Source organism: Balaenoptera musculus, chromosome 1, assembly GCF_009873245.2.
Source record: "Balaenoptera musculus isolate JJ_BM4_2016_0621 chromosome 1, mBalMus1.pri.v3, whole genome shotgun sequence".
Taxonomy (NCBI): Eukaryota; Metazoa; Chordata; class Mammalia; order Artiodactyla; family Balaenopteridae; genus Balaenoptera; species Balaenoptera musculus.
The window spans coordinates 96,546,020-96,560,452 of record NC_045785.1 but is presented as its reverse complement, the minus strand read 5'-3'; the positions used below and the strand labels follow the sequence as shown (position 1 = coordinate 96,560,452).

The 14,433-nt window shown below is 40.8% G+C and overlaps 1 protein-coding gene across 4 annotated transcripts in view; it reads right to left on the bottom strand.

Moving 5' to 3' along the window:
- Positions 1–1,383: 1,383 nt before the first annotated feature.
- AHCYL1 (adenosylhomocysteinase like 1) overlaps positions 1,384–14,433 on the bottom strand; it is a 39,612-nt gene continuing 26,562 nt past the window's right edge. For 3 of the 4 annotated variants that reach the window (XM_036849119.1, XM_036849137.1, XM_036849146.1), the window contains exons 3-17: positions 13,358–13,501; positions 12,107–12,207; positions 11,569–11,671; positions 10,313–10,407; positions 9,627–9,733; positions 8,687–8,803; positions 8,367–8,430; positions 7,472–7,560; positions 7,038–7,108; positions 6,567–6,661; positions 6,383–6,481; positions 5,906–5,974; positions 5,271–5,349; positions 4,009–4,129; positions 1,384–3,487 (exon numbers count right to left, since the gene is read on the bottom strand). In XM_036849119.1, coding sequence (XP_036705014.1) covers positions 3,481–3,487; positions 4,009–4,129; positions 5,271–5,349; positions 5,906–5,974; positions 6,383–6,481; positions 6,567–6,661; positions 7,038–7,108; positions 7,472–7,560; positions 8,367–8,430; positions 8,687–8,803; positions 9,627–9,733; positions 10,313–10,407; positions 11,569–11,671; positions 12,107–12,207; positions 13,358–13,501 — 1,361 coding nt within the window. In that variant the 3' untranslated portion in view covers positions 1,384–3,480. Of the gene's footprint in view, positions 3,488–4,004; positions 4,130–5,270; positions 5,350–5,905; positions 5,975–6,382; positions 6,482–6,566; positions 6,662–7,037; positions 7,109–7,471; positions 7,561–8,366; positions 8,431–8,686; positions 8,804–9,626; positions 9,734–10,312; positions 10,408–11,568; positions 11,672–12,106; positions 12,208–13,357; positions 13,502–14,433 lie in introns of those variants that run through there. The other variant, XM_036849129.1, reaches the window with a different exon arrangement.

Sequence of the window (14,433 nt, the reverse complement as noted above, 5' to 3'; positions counted from 1 at the left end):
TCATCGTCGTGCACGGGCCTCTCACTATCACAGCCTCTCTTGTTGCGGAGCACAGGCTCCACACGCGCAGGCTCAGCAATTGCGGCTCACGGGCCTAGTCGCTCCGCGGCATGTGGGATCTTCCCAGACCAGGGCTCGAACCCGTGTCCCCTGCATTGGCAGGCAGATTCTCAACCACTGCACCACCAGGGAAGCCCTCCCGTATATTTCTTTATGTTGAAATTCATGAGTTCACACCAAAACCCAATACCCCCTATATTCAAACCCAATACCAGAGTTTATTCTAGTCTTTTCCCTTTCTGATGTGTAACATCTCCTCTAAAAATGAGAAAGCTGGCTTCCATTATCCTTAATATTTCTGCTTATTTAATCAAGTTCCCTGTTCCTACCCAATCCACCATTGCCATCCCTCCCCTGCATAGATGCCCTCCCCATCCCAAGTGTAGGATGACTTCCAGCACTAGGCCACACCCCCAGCTCCTACCCACACACACCAGGCTGGGAACCCATGGGGATGCCTGCCCCACCTAATGGTGGAATTGTGGGTAAAGGAAAAAGGGGAAGGGGAAGGCTGAGTCTTGTTGAGGTTTTATGTAAATTCCACAAAGGAAGAGATCTTGGTTTTCACTGATGTATCCCAAATACCTAAAACAGATCCTAGCACATGGTAGGCAATAAAAAACACCTTGAAAAATTTATAAAACTATAGGGTCAACAGTTCATTTAAATTCTTTATATTCAAATATTTAACTTCAAGATATTTCCCCATCATAATAGATTAACTTTTTATAACTATAAAGTTATTAGATTCAGGAAACAGTTAAAAAAAAAAGGTTAAATCTCTGATTAGGCAATGTGAAGTTTATCTTAAATTTGGATTTATGTGCATGGATAAAACCTCACAGAACTGCACTGAAAACATCAACATTGTTTGGGACCAATTTAACAAAATAGAAAAGGTATTATTTCTGAACAATATTAACAGATACATTGTTAAATCAGAACACATGGAGACAACTTCAGAGATGGATACAGGTATGGGGGGGGCTGAAGCTCACATAACTTTGGAGGCATTTTTTAAGGAAAAGAATTAGGTACAGGGTCTTCTAAGAGGACTGTGTAAGTGAGGAGCCCTGAATTTTAGGCAGCAAGTCTGCTCCTTGAAGGAAGTCAGAGTGAAAGTGTCCAGGCCCAATGCTCAGCACAGAGCAGGCATACAAAATTTTAAGATATTACTGAAGAACTCTGCATGAAGCCTGTTCTTCTACATATTAGGTCCTAAACAAATCTCTCTTAGATACTGCTAACTGACCACTGACTTGTCCCTTCTTAGAAAACAGGTTCTAATGAAAGTTTTGCGGTTCAACCAGGAATGACACAGGATTCCAATAAGATCTTATCATTTTAATTGACTTTAATGATTATTGCTCATCTGCAAGGATTAATATTGCATTCATTAAAAATCATTCAATACAAAATAAACTTGTTCCTCCCAAGTTGCTCTCTACACGCTCCCTCTGATGCCAGACATTTTCCCACAGTGTCCTTTGTTACATGGCTTGACAGAGACGGAGCCCTTACCTAGTATTTCTATGGACACAGTAATAGATATGGGAGCAGGGGGCAGGCCAGAGGGCAGCAGGACCTGGGCCCCTTCCCTCCAGCAGAACTCACACGATGGATACCACTGTTGGCCAGGTTACCTCCCCTAAAGGATGTGCTGTTCTGATTGGCTGGTTAAACGCCTTGGGAAAAAGGGCTTGAACCATTAGCATCTACAGAGAAGAAAGCATGGTCACACTGGCAAGGAAGTGGGAAGGGGCTGGTTACGGAGAAACAGGAGAGGGAAAAAAAGTTTTGGCAAGATCACTGACCCCTGCTAGGAAGTCACAGAGTGAAAGCTTTCCTTCTTATACTTCTATTTTTAATTAATGTCTGTCTTCTCTGATCAATGGCAATAGGGAAATGAAAATTTCTAGTATCTAGCACTAATGCCTGACCCAACTTTGAAGGATCACCAGCTAGAACAAGTTGAGAATTTAGAATCCTGGATAATTATACACTTAAAGCTCATGAGCATAAAGCTCACCTGACCATGCAGAAATGCTGGTAAGCAGGGTGCATGGCATGGGAATACATCTCTCTTATCTCTGAGGATTCTTTCAGAGTGTGAGCCAGGACATACTGATTATTTTCTCTATGCACAAACTGCCCTTTAAGGTCTCAGTTCATAAACTTTCTGTGACATGTGTCAATCAAAAGTGGTACTGCTTCTGTAAAACTAAAGTTACATGGGTCCTAAAGCCCCAGACAAGTTATACAGAGCTAATTCCCCTCACCCTGACCCAATTTATCCTTCCTCCTCCCATCCACATCTACCTCCCTTTAAGTATTTTAAATTGCAGAAGCACAGCTGATTAGAAATTTGCTCTTAAAGGATAAATCCTAAAGACAGAGCTCAGTGCTGTATACTGAGTAATGGCTCAAGAAATTTGCTTTCAGCACAAGCTGATGGGGCAGAGCTGATAAAATTTACTGTTACGGCCCCAGTTCATTGATGCTACAAACTATGGGCTAGAAACTGAGGGATTATCAGAGTTTGAGATCAGCATTTCTCTAGACTCAACTCTGCACTTTTAGCTCCAAAGGTTCAAAAGATAAACTGATAACAACTAACCACTCAAGCAGCTCCTCAGTATTAAGACTAAACATTTTTCTTACTTAAAAAAACAAAACAAAAAACCAAAAACCAAAAAACAAACAGAACAAAAACAAACAAAAAAAACCCAGAAATAAATGCTAGGGGACAAAATTCAACTTAATAGAGTACAGTCTGGATAAAAACCTGGAAAATGAGAGGGTCTGGTGGGAGTGGAGGAAGGGCTGTACTAAATCCAAGTGGGCCTACCAGATCTTAACAAGTGACACTCACTAGTACACATCTCTGAACCAAACATACCACCTTTACACAGGAAACAGGGCTTGGAACATCTAGGGGAAATTAACATGCACCACCTATATATAACCTACCTGCCTGGTAGGTACCATCCCTGCTCCTCTGAAGAAGTGAAAGAGCACTGATTTCAGCAGCTAAGAAATGGGCTCTTTTAAGGCAATTTAGACATTGCAGATTGTTCCACATAGAAGGTACCTTAGCATTTCCTGTTAATAAGGTACCCAATTAAGACTATAAAGTCCCCAGAAATGGTAAAGAAAGAATCACCTTTCTGGGCTGGGAGAGTAAAATCCTTCTTTAGTGACTAGGGTGAGAAACCTTGAATCTCAGTTTCATCTAAAGAGCCATGAAGCAAGTTCCTGTGTGGTCTGCAGAACTTGGATAATGAGATGAAAAAACAAGAAAGAAATTACAGGAAAAAAAATCAAGAGGAAAGGATTAAGAAGAAAATAAAAGTTTTCTTAAAAAATATTTCTTTTAGAGTTGTGTGGTTCATGTGGACTGGTCCTTGGTAATACGGTCCATTAGTATCTGTAAAGAAAGAGATTGACTGTTTAGTACGTGTGTCTTCCACATGAGAGTTCCAAGAAAAGAATCCAAAACAGAGAACACTCTCCAGGGTCCTTCCCCTGCCCAGGCCAGGGATTCCTGCAGTAATTCCCCAAGGATTATTCCTCCCTGTGCTTCCAAAGGACTTCCAACAATGCCATCTCTAGCTGTATCTCCTGCTCCCTAATACTATAAATCAGTGGTTTTCAACCCTGACAATACATTAGAATAATCTGAAGAAGTTTTACAAAATAAGCCGGGGCCCCATTCTAGACTAACTCTATTAGAATCTCTGGGGGTGAGGCTCAAGCTCCAAAATTTTAGAAAATGCTGACTTCTTTACATCTACTACTAGATATACAATTTCTCTGTTTACCTTGTTAGTGTGAGGCAGAGTTCTTGTACTCTTCAAAATTAGCTATAACACTATTTAAGAAAGCTGGCTAGCCTGCATGGCTTAATATTGGGGAGAAGAGCTTTTCATTTACTTTCTCCCAAGTTACCTGTAATAATTGGGTTTGAATGGCCCATTTTTGTTGAGTCCCAGATATTTTGCTTGGTCATCTGTCAGCTCTGTCAGGTGGGCATCAAATGATGGCAGGTGCAAGCTGGCCACGTACTCATCTAGGAAGAACAAAGCGGCAGGGGGGCAGACTCCATTTCAAATATGCCTCTCAGGGCATAACTTCCCCCTATTTTCATCTGAAGCTTCTTTGAGAGAGAGGACAAGGCTTGGAATAACTTTGAAAGAATCTAACTCAGAATATTTGCTTAATTTAAAAAAAACCCTCAAAGTTGCCTTTAAGGTATTTCTCTCAGTACATCCAGAGTGCATTTAGAAAGCCATTTGCCAGCGGGACAAAATGGGCCGACTTGTTCCTCCCCATTCTTCTCTGGCAAAGCTTTTGGGTTCACCTCAATGGCCAACATACCATGTACTATTCTCACTTTCCTGCAGCAACTTCCTTAGCTGGATTACAGTCAAATTATGAATCAAAGTGGACACCAGTAAGGTGAAAAGAGTTAAGTCATCAACATTTACTTACGATAAGATCCATAAAGGTCTCAAATCTTAGGATCATGGATTTCTAAGGCAGCTGGCACAAATGTATTAGTTTTCCACAGATAAGCTTCCTGGGCTTTTACCTTTATGAATATGAATTGAAAACCAAAAACCAAAACCCAAAGGTAAGCTGAGGTAAGCTGTTGAAGGGGGACAACAGCAAGAAGTTTTTTAGCTTTAAGAGGACAGGGGTTTGGGCTGACCAATGAGAGGGGAGGTTGGCACCATATTCAGAAAGGTAAAGAACTAAAGATGATGCATTATGTCACGTGAACACAACACAGTTGACCCCTGGAATGACAGAAGACTGTTCGTATATCTCATAGAAGATGGACAATAAAAACTATATTTCTGTTTCTCTCATTTTGGTCCCAGGCTATAATCAGTGGTAGTAAGTTTAATAAACTTCATAAAGCTACTCAGGATAAGAGCATCTACCCTAAACCACTGTGCTAAAGCACCTTTACTCATTAGCTGTAATTCTTACTACAATTTTGCAATATATTTAGTATTATTCTCACTTTACTGATAAAGAAACTGAGGCTCATGGAGATTAGAACTTGTCCCGAGGTCCAAAAACCACTAAGTGCTAGAACAGGGATTAGAATCCTGACTCTAAATCCAATGCTTTTCATGATATTCATTTTACCAAACCATGCAACAGTCTGGGGATCAATATAGGTTTCTACTGCTTTCACTCACCCATTTTCTTAGGAAGCAAGTATACATCTTGTTTGTATCGTCCCTCAGGTGCATTATAGAGTTCTATCAGTGCCAAAGCCTAAGGCGGGAAAAGAGGGTCAAAAAACACAAAAACACTTCTTAGGGACATTAAAAAACAAAAACAGAAGAAATAGATTTAACAGGGTCTTGGGGTAAATACTGAAGTGATCTACCACAGTGGCAGCACGCAGGACTTGGACTGTGGTAAACACCAGCACACATCACAGGAGGATTTACTGGTGTTTTTGTTTAGTTCCTAATAAAAGAAGAGACTAAATACAACTGAGCTGAAACACTATATTCTAAATTAAAACAGCCAACCAAAGGGACACAAACACTGACTCTGCCTGACTGATTATCTTCTACACTTGAGAAAGCCTAAATCTTGACAATTTGTAACCAACCAAAGGGACACAAACCAACCAAAGGGACACAAACACTGACTCTGCCTAACTGATTGTCTTCTACACTTGAGAAAGCCTAAATCTTGACAATTTGTAACCTGAAGAAAACAGGTTGATAAGAACACAGGAGGGCACACTCTCACTGGAACTCTGATCTAGGTCCAGTTCCACTCATCTTAGCACAGGCTAAGCCGGCCTTTTGTCACATACCTGTGTTGTAGCTGTGATGGACAGAACAAAGGTGGGAACTGTGGAGCAGCTCAGATTGAGCAGACGACCCTGAAACGTTGAAACAGAGCCCTGGTATGAGTTGTGTTATCCCTCTGTCATGTCATGCAAGTCACGCAAATGCAGGAAAGGACTTTATACTCCTCTAGACTCAGTTAGTAGAGGAAGAATTACAGTTCCAAATCAGGACTCTAGGTTTTATCTTATTTTCTGCAAGTCCATCTGAGTCTGACAAACTGAAGGATCAGCTGTGGTCAGGAAGTAGTATGTTACTTAGTAAAAAGTAGATATTTTTTGAGTGATTCTATTTTGGAGACCAGACTATTTGAGAAATATACCTCTATCCAAAGATAGAATTCAGGGAAACATAGGCCGAATATGTTTACCCTGCCGCCCCTCCCCGGATGGCTCTAACCATATTGCTTGTGCTGTACTGCCCGAACCCTTGTGTGTGTGCACCTCTGCCAGAAGGACGACGCGTTTGCCATCTGGCCAGATGACATGATCCACCTGAGAACGTACTCGCTCCCATGTCAGCTCTGGAGTGCGGAGGCTGGTCTGAAAGGAAGAGAGCGCAGTTGACTGGCTATAATGGAAGGAAGCAAAAAAAGGCCTAGCAACAAATCAATGAGAGAAGGCTTACCACATCAATTTCTGTGTTTGAGTGGCCCATATTGCATACGATACAACTGTTTTTCATGCGATCCAAATGCTCCCGTGTCACTACATTCTTATTTCCTAAAAGTAAAGGAGAGTGGCTGAGGAAACAGATCCTGGCGGGGAAAGGTACTGACTGGCTTTCAGTTAGAACAAGGGAGAGAGGTTTGCTGGCACTAAAGAGCATGTATACACTGTGAGGAAAGAAGTGTGCGTTGCATAACAGCTCCTTAGGCTCAGTTATTTGGTTTTAAGATCAAGCAGGATAAAAAGCCATCAAGGAAAAAGGCTCTTTGTTCTGGAAAATATGTTAAGGTTCTGATAGCTTACTCTAGTTCTCAGACTTTTACACAGAACACAGGTCTTACTTACTTTATATAAAAGTCAATTAGATCATTTTCAAGATTTAACCTCCGAGTTAATACTCCTCCACGTACACCAAAGCACTGACACTTACCTGTGCAAGTTATTACGACATCAACTTGCCGGATGACTTCATTTAGCTTTACCACCCTGAACCCATCCATGCTGGAAGAAAAGGAAGGAACACTATGAGCAAAAGCAAGGAGGCAGTGGGACAGAAGCTGGTCACAAAATGAGACAATTAAATGTCTTTCTAAAGTTAAATCCAGGGCTACCTCACTGGAATGGTAGTAATAAGCTGTGCTAAACTATACACACTGGGCTCTTCAGACTCCCCAAGATTCCATCCAGGAAGGGAAAATACCAAGAAGCTCTACGAGTGCCCTATGATTACAATGCAGGGAACAGAGCAATCTTAGTCTTCTCCTTCTTTGAGAAATTTCTCCAAGGAATGGTTAATACAATAATCAAACTCTTAGAAACATAAAGTCCCTGGAGTGAACCTAATGGTATTACTGCTGTTCTTACCAGGCCTGCAGAGCACAGATGGGGTCAATTTCTGTGATATAGACAATTGCTCCGAGGGCCTTGAGAGCAGCACAGCAGCCCTTTCCCACCTGCAGAGCATAAGAAAGAAGTCAGGTCCATTCAGGCACAGATATTTAGTAGGCAGGTAGGCTCTCTGGGAGATGGGAATTAGCCTCCCTGAAACCATCAATCATCTAGCAAGTCTTTGCAAAGATGCTCCAATCCAAGCAGAGGAGAAACAGATCCTGATTATGTTGTGACCCTTAGAGGAGTGATTTAGCAGACATTTCAAGGGCTTTAGCAAGGGCTGGAGCTTGGGATAGTAAAAGAGATAAAGGAAATAAAAGTATCACCATCAAGGAAACAAGACCAAGGAACAGCAACTGTAACCTCTAGTTTCTTGTTCCAGGAAAACCTGATAACTATCACTTGAGAAACATCTCACTCAAGGACAGCCTAGCAGCTCAGAAACTTCTGTGGGTCATTGTTTATGACAATAAATAAAATCTCTTGTCATCTATTCTAGTTCAGAGATAATCAACTATATGTCACTTCAGATTTTACCCTTCACTCCACTATAAGTCACCCGTGGGACCAAAATGCTACATATTTACTTGAATTATGTCTCACAATGAAAAGGTTACTGTTATAACTGGGGGGAAATGATGCCAACATTCCATAGCATAAGACAAAGTGGTGAAATCTAAAAACTCAATTCGTTCTATATGTCTCTATTCATAAATCTGAATAAAGGACTTTCGCTACTATTTTGAGACACTTTATCTAAAAGCATATTTTAAACCCTGCATCAGTTTACACTGACAGCACAAGTCTCCTTCACTCAAAATTTCTAACAAGTCTGTGAAAAGGCAGACAACGAGGCCCAGCTACTTACCTCACCATAGCCACACACCACCACTTGTTTCCCACCGAACATTACATCTGTGGTCCTCTTCAGGCTGTGGAAACAGACAAGCCTCAACTCAAACATTATTAGCTCAAATACAGTCCCTCTGAAAATTAGAAGTGTGGGCAATGCCCCATAAGAACTTCAACTGGAAGTTGGCTGGGCTCAGTATGAGATAGAATGCCTCTAATAAACTTTTAAAGCCATAGGAAGACCAGGGGGCAAAACTGGAGGGATATCAGACTAACATTATAACCCAAGCCAAATTTACCCCCTATAAATTTGAATAATTATACATTTCAACCTACCCATCTAAAATGGATTCTCGGCAGCAGTATAAGTTATCAAATTTCTGTTTGGTAACAGAATCGTTGACGTTCATGGCTGGAACACAGAGTTTCCCAGCTTTGGAGAGCTGATACAGCCTAAAGGGAGAAGAAAGCCACAAAAACAAAAACAAAGTTAGCTGGTAAAACACAGTAGCTGGCAAAGTCTGCCTAATTCTCTTCAAGCTCTATGCTGCCCTCCCCAGTCTTATTTATTGCCCAAGAATATTAGTAAACAAGGTAATTCCTTGTTATCCCTCCTAACTTCTTTTCATTTTCTCTTCCCCAACTCCCACCCCCTTTTTTTGGAAGGAAAAAAACCTTTCAATTGAAGAAATTTACTTCTCTTTCATAAAAGGGGATACATTTCCTTAGACCAGCATTTTCTTAATCTTTAAAAAAAAACCCATGCCTACTTCTGATAAAGATTATCAATGATTCTGATATGGTTCCGTGTGTGTGTGTGTGTGTGTGTTTAAGCATGTGTAACGTGCCCCCAAATGAGAAACACTTTCTCAGATATTTTTTAGGTATTCCAACAAGCAAATAATATTTTGCCCAGTATTATTTTTTGTAATGTGTATAACATATAGCTTTACAATAGATTTTTTTCGTATTTCAGATATAAAATTATAATCCAAAATTGAATACAGTTTTTCAAGATATATTCACTCCCTACCTCCCAGCAATGACTGAGAATCACAGTGGAATAAATGGGAGAGAAAATGTCTGAACTAGAATCTGAAATAACTTCTTTTTAGGGTCTCCTTGATTTTTTTCAAAGGTAAATACTCAAAAGTTTTATCTAAGGAAGATACTCCCATTTAGTTACAAGCCTGAAACATAGCCCTAAAGCCTAAAAGAGACCAGAAGAATCTGCTGAGGCAAGGACACAAGGGGCAGCTACTCCAGAATCTGTTACCTGTGAACACCAGTCACGCTCTCTTCCACAATGCCTCGGATCTTCTTAAACACGTTTGGATACTTCTTATAAACCCAGTGGGTTAAGTCTCCCCCATCATCCAGGATCTATAGAACAGCCAGAAGACTTCTATGGGCATTCAGGCTGCTAGAGCTGGGGGGAACTTTGAACCCACTTTCTGCACTAGTAAGAGAGCCCTGTATGTTTTGGAGAGCACTCCTCAGAGCTCCTTAGAGCAGGTTTAGACAGTGGAAACACAGTCAAATTTGTTGGTGTAAGATGGTTAAAAGGATTCCTAAGTTTGTTCTAGGCTACGGTGAAGAGTAGTAGGCTAATCACAGACTCATATTTTAGTCTAGAGCCCTGATATAAAGCCCCTTGGAACATAAAAGGAGAGCTGGGGCAGGAAGGAAAGAAACCAGAATTTTACTCCAAAGAGGTACCATATCATTTTCTTCTATTTCATTCTGCTGTGTTTGAGCCACGTGTGTTCAGTTGGTCTTACCCTTCCCCCGCCTTTCCATTCAGTACTCAGACCCATCCTGAATAGGTATCAAGCTAACCATTTTGGCAACAAAGTAAGTGCATAAGACCAAACATCCGAAACATATTTAGGGAACCATGCTTTGAGGGAAAAAAGGAAACAAATCCATTGTCAAAAGTGTAGGATGAATATGCATTATTACCATGTTGGCTTGCCACCCATCCATGTTCACACAGCGGTCAATACACCACCAGAAGTCATCTTCTGACTCGCCCTTCCAAGCAAACACTGCAACTCCTGTAGACATGGAAACAACTCAGCTCATTCCTCTTTGGGGGAGTGTCCTATACCAACATCACTCTCTGAGATCCAGGTGAAGAGAAAAAGGCTAAAGAAATTATGCTGGAAAGGAAACAACTTATGGAGGGCAAAAAGTCAAAAAAGCATCTTTAGTTCAGAAATTAGTTAAGAATTTAAGGGATTTTTGTTTTTGAAAGTATTTTAGAACCTTAAAATGTTATTCTCTTTGGTCAATTTTATACGTGGAACTTTATTCTAAGGACATAAAATGAAGTGGGAATCAAAACAAAGCTGTTCACTACAACATTATTTATATTAGCAAATATCTTGAAACAACCTAAATGTTCCACATTAGGAAAACAGTGAAGTAAAATCACATGGCCATATGACTTTTATAAATGATGCTTTCGAAGTTTTCAGTGACATGGAAACTACTTCTGAAAATGTTATATTTACGTTATAAAATTGTATATATACTGAGACTTATTTCATCTCTGTAAAAAGTGAATAGAAAAATGGAAAAATATGTCAAATATTATCTCTGTGTAGCAGGATTTTAGGAGAACCTCTTAAATTTTCTGCAATAAACATCAGAAAAGAGTAAACAAGAAAAACAAAAGTACTATACAGTTGCTTTCTGAGGATCATAGGAAGATGGGAGAACCTTAAAGAAACTTCAGAGTGATTTTCCTTTGGACATTTTAACAATAAAAATTGCTTTATGTTTAATTGAACTCATAAGTAGTTCGTATATTTTCAATGCAATATTGAATACCAAATTATCTAATGAACTATCAAATAGATGGTACTTCTTACTTGTGTTCTCTCAAAAGTGAGGAGACTTTTGTGAAAGGAGACCAGCTGAGCTCATACTCACACAGCTCACATAGTTTAAAGTTCTTTCTCATTCATTTAACATTAGAATTGGGCATTTCCCCATATATTAGATTCTTTACAAAGATCATTTTAAATGACTATACAATATTCCACTATGCATATGGACCTTTATTAGCCATTTCCTTCCTGTCGACACTTTTATTACCCTCCACATTTTATAGCCCCTAGACATACATGACACTGTAAAGATAATTCTGATATGTAAAAATTATGTTTAGATAATTATTTTGCAGCAAAGTCAGTGAAAAAAGCTGAGCTTACCAGCCTCAGCCAGTGCTGCAGCCACTTCATTCTGAGTGGAGTAGATGTTGCAGGCAGACCAGCGGCACTGAGCCCCCAGGGCACAGAGTGTCTCAATCAACACCTATATAGATGTATAGGAAGACAGAGTGAGAAGGAGGAGGGCCAGACTTGAGTGGTAATTAAGAGAACAATGCCCAGCAACTCAGCAGCAACAGGTGCTACACTGGGAAGTTACAAAAGGGTGTGTAATCCACTAGTTAGTACACTGGAATCTAACTTTACCCCCTAAAAATGGTCCCACAAGTCTTAATAACATATTTATAACAATCATATTCTTGCAAATCAAGATCTCCCTAAGTCAGGTTGGTTAAAAGTAGGTTATATCTACACAATCAAAGTAGAAAACCCCATTATTGTATAACTGGGAGGTTCCACTTAATAGTTAGCACTTGGAAGTTAGATAGGGAAGGAAAAGCAAGTAAAAAAAAAAGAAAAAGTGTCCCTCCCCACCCCCACTCCCATCAGAAGACCATCACTTTTCTCCCAACAAACTCACCGCTGTCTGGGCTGTGATATGTGTACAGCCCACTATTTTAGCACCAGCCAAGGGCTTCTCCCCCTGAGCACGTTTCCTGAGTGAAATCAGAGCAGACATGTCTGTGAAAGAACAGAGTATTTGAGCTAGGTCTGCACTAGCAATATCATTAATTCCTGCCCCAGCGACATCTAGGGCTGGTCTGGATCTGTTGAGATATGGTGAGGTAAGGAAGAAAAACTCTAAGCACATTTTTTTTTTTTTGGCCATGCCACGCGGCTTGTGGGATTTTAGTTCCCTGACCAGGGACTGAACCCGGGCCCTTGGCAGTGAGAGCATGGAGTCCTAACCACTGGACCGCCAGGGAATTCCCTCTAAGTATATATATTTGATGCCTGGCAGCTTCAACTGCAGAACAACAGCAGTGAGTTGTCATCTAATCACTTGGAATTTCTCTCTTCCTCTACTGTTTCAGCCTTATATGTATAGGGCTCATATGTAGTCAAATTCTCAAAAGTGATCGAAATGGAAGGTGTCATCATTCATCTGGGAGAAGAGGGAAGTAGTTATGGCATTGGCTAATGGATTCCTATATACTACAATCATCAGACCAGGAAGAAAGACTTTACATCAGCAGAAGCCACTTGCTTCTGTTTTTCTACGCTGTCTAATCCTATTCCGTCAGTTTGTTTGAGTTCTGTACTCCTGCCCAGTATAGAACATGCCTCCAATGTGAAAGCAACAAGAGTAAAGAGACATTATTGGGAGTGGGGCTGGGTAGAGAAACCAAGATTTAACTGATTGTCAGTCATTTTTACTCTTGCTCCAGCAGAGGGTGCTCAGGATCAAAGACCAAAAGAGACCCTAGGTCACCACATCCTTAGCTGAAAACCCTCCCACATTTGCTGCTTCTGGGAAATCTGGGTCTCTGAGATTGGCAGCTATGGTAGGATCCCGCAGAACTAACCACCATGTACTGATCCAGGACTTGCTGACTCTGCAAGCAGATCTTCGAATATGGTATCATGCGGGAGGAAAAGAGAAACTACTCTGTGTAATTACCACACGCTGAGAACAGGAAGCAGCAGGGAGAACAAGAACAAGAATCCTGAGGCTCAAGCTCCATACAGATAGATTTGTTTATATAAAAGTCCAAGATACTGGAGTTTCCCAGGAGACTTTCAAGTTAGCTTTCAAGCCTTAAGTTGTTTGTGCATCCTGATGACTAGCAAGTGGGTTGCTTCTGGTCCCCTACCCACTCCCTTTCTTTACCTTGCTCTGCAATCTCAATCTCCCGGCGTCCAAATTCTGCCTGCTTGATGTTCTTCACACAGAAATTGCTGCTGCCCTTGGAGTTGGTTTGCTGCTTTTCTCGGGGGGAAACCTCATCATCAGAGCTATCTGTATAGGACGCAGCTAGAGCCAGGAAAGAAAGAAATGAGGAAAGAAAAACCTCAATGGCCCCAACTCCACAGAGTGCAGTCACCAAGGGACTCTCATTTAAGTTAAGCGAACACTCTTAATTGGAGCCACCTTTTACGTCTCTCTCCGTTCTACTCCTCCAGGGTCTAAGAAACGGTATGAATGAAACTGTTGTAGATCTTTCGGTATTGTGGCCCTTTTACCCCCCCGCCCCCGATGACTTTGCCATTAGTGCCTGTGATAAGGAGCTATTGATCCCAAACCTGCACCAGCTCAAGAGAACCCCTCAAAATAGGGGCACTTGGTCCCAACTGGGACTGGAACCAGACATGGCAAAAATGGAAGAATAATTTAGGGCATATAAGGAATGTTATTTCTATAGATCACTAGTTCTCAAACTTAAGTATCTAAAGCATCTGTCAGAATCACATGGAAGGTTTGTTGAAACACAGATGGCTAGGGCCCCACTGCCACAAACTCCCAGTCAGTAGGTCTCAGATGGGACCCAAGAATTAGCATTTCTAACAAATTCCCAAGTGCTGCTGATATTGCTGTTGAGAGGATCATACTTTGAGAACCATTAATGTAAAAGAATAAAAACAGTAAGATAACCTTATCTTATAAAATCTTATAAAGAGATTTTACACTAGGTTGCACTAAGGAACACAGAAATGACACAAAAGATGAGCAGCACTGGTTCTATTGCCAGCCCTGAGATCACTCAAGATGTTCAACTTTAAAAAGCAGCTTCACAAAAAGCTAAAAATGTCCTTTCAGATAGATATGCAGGAGAATATAAAACAATCACTCCTTACCTCTCAAATCACTTCTTTTCTCTCATTGAATATTTTCCTGATCACCGTCTCTGCCAGTGTACCAGGTCTCTCGCTGACTTCTACGTACACATCCTCCTCTGTCCAGCCAAC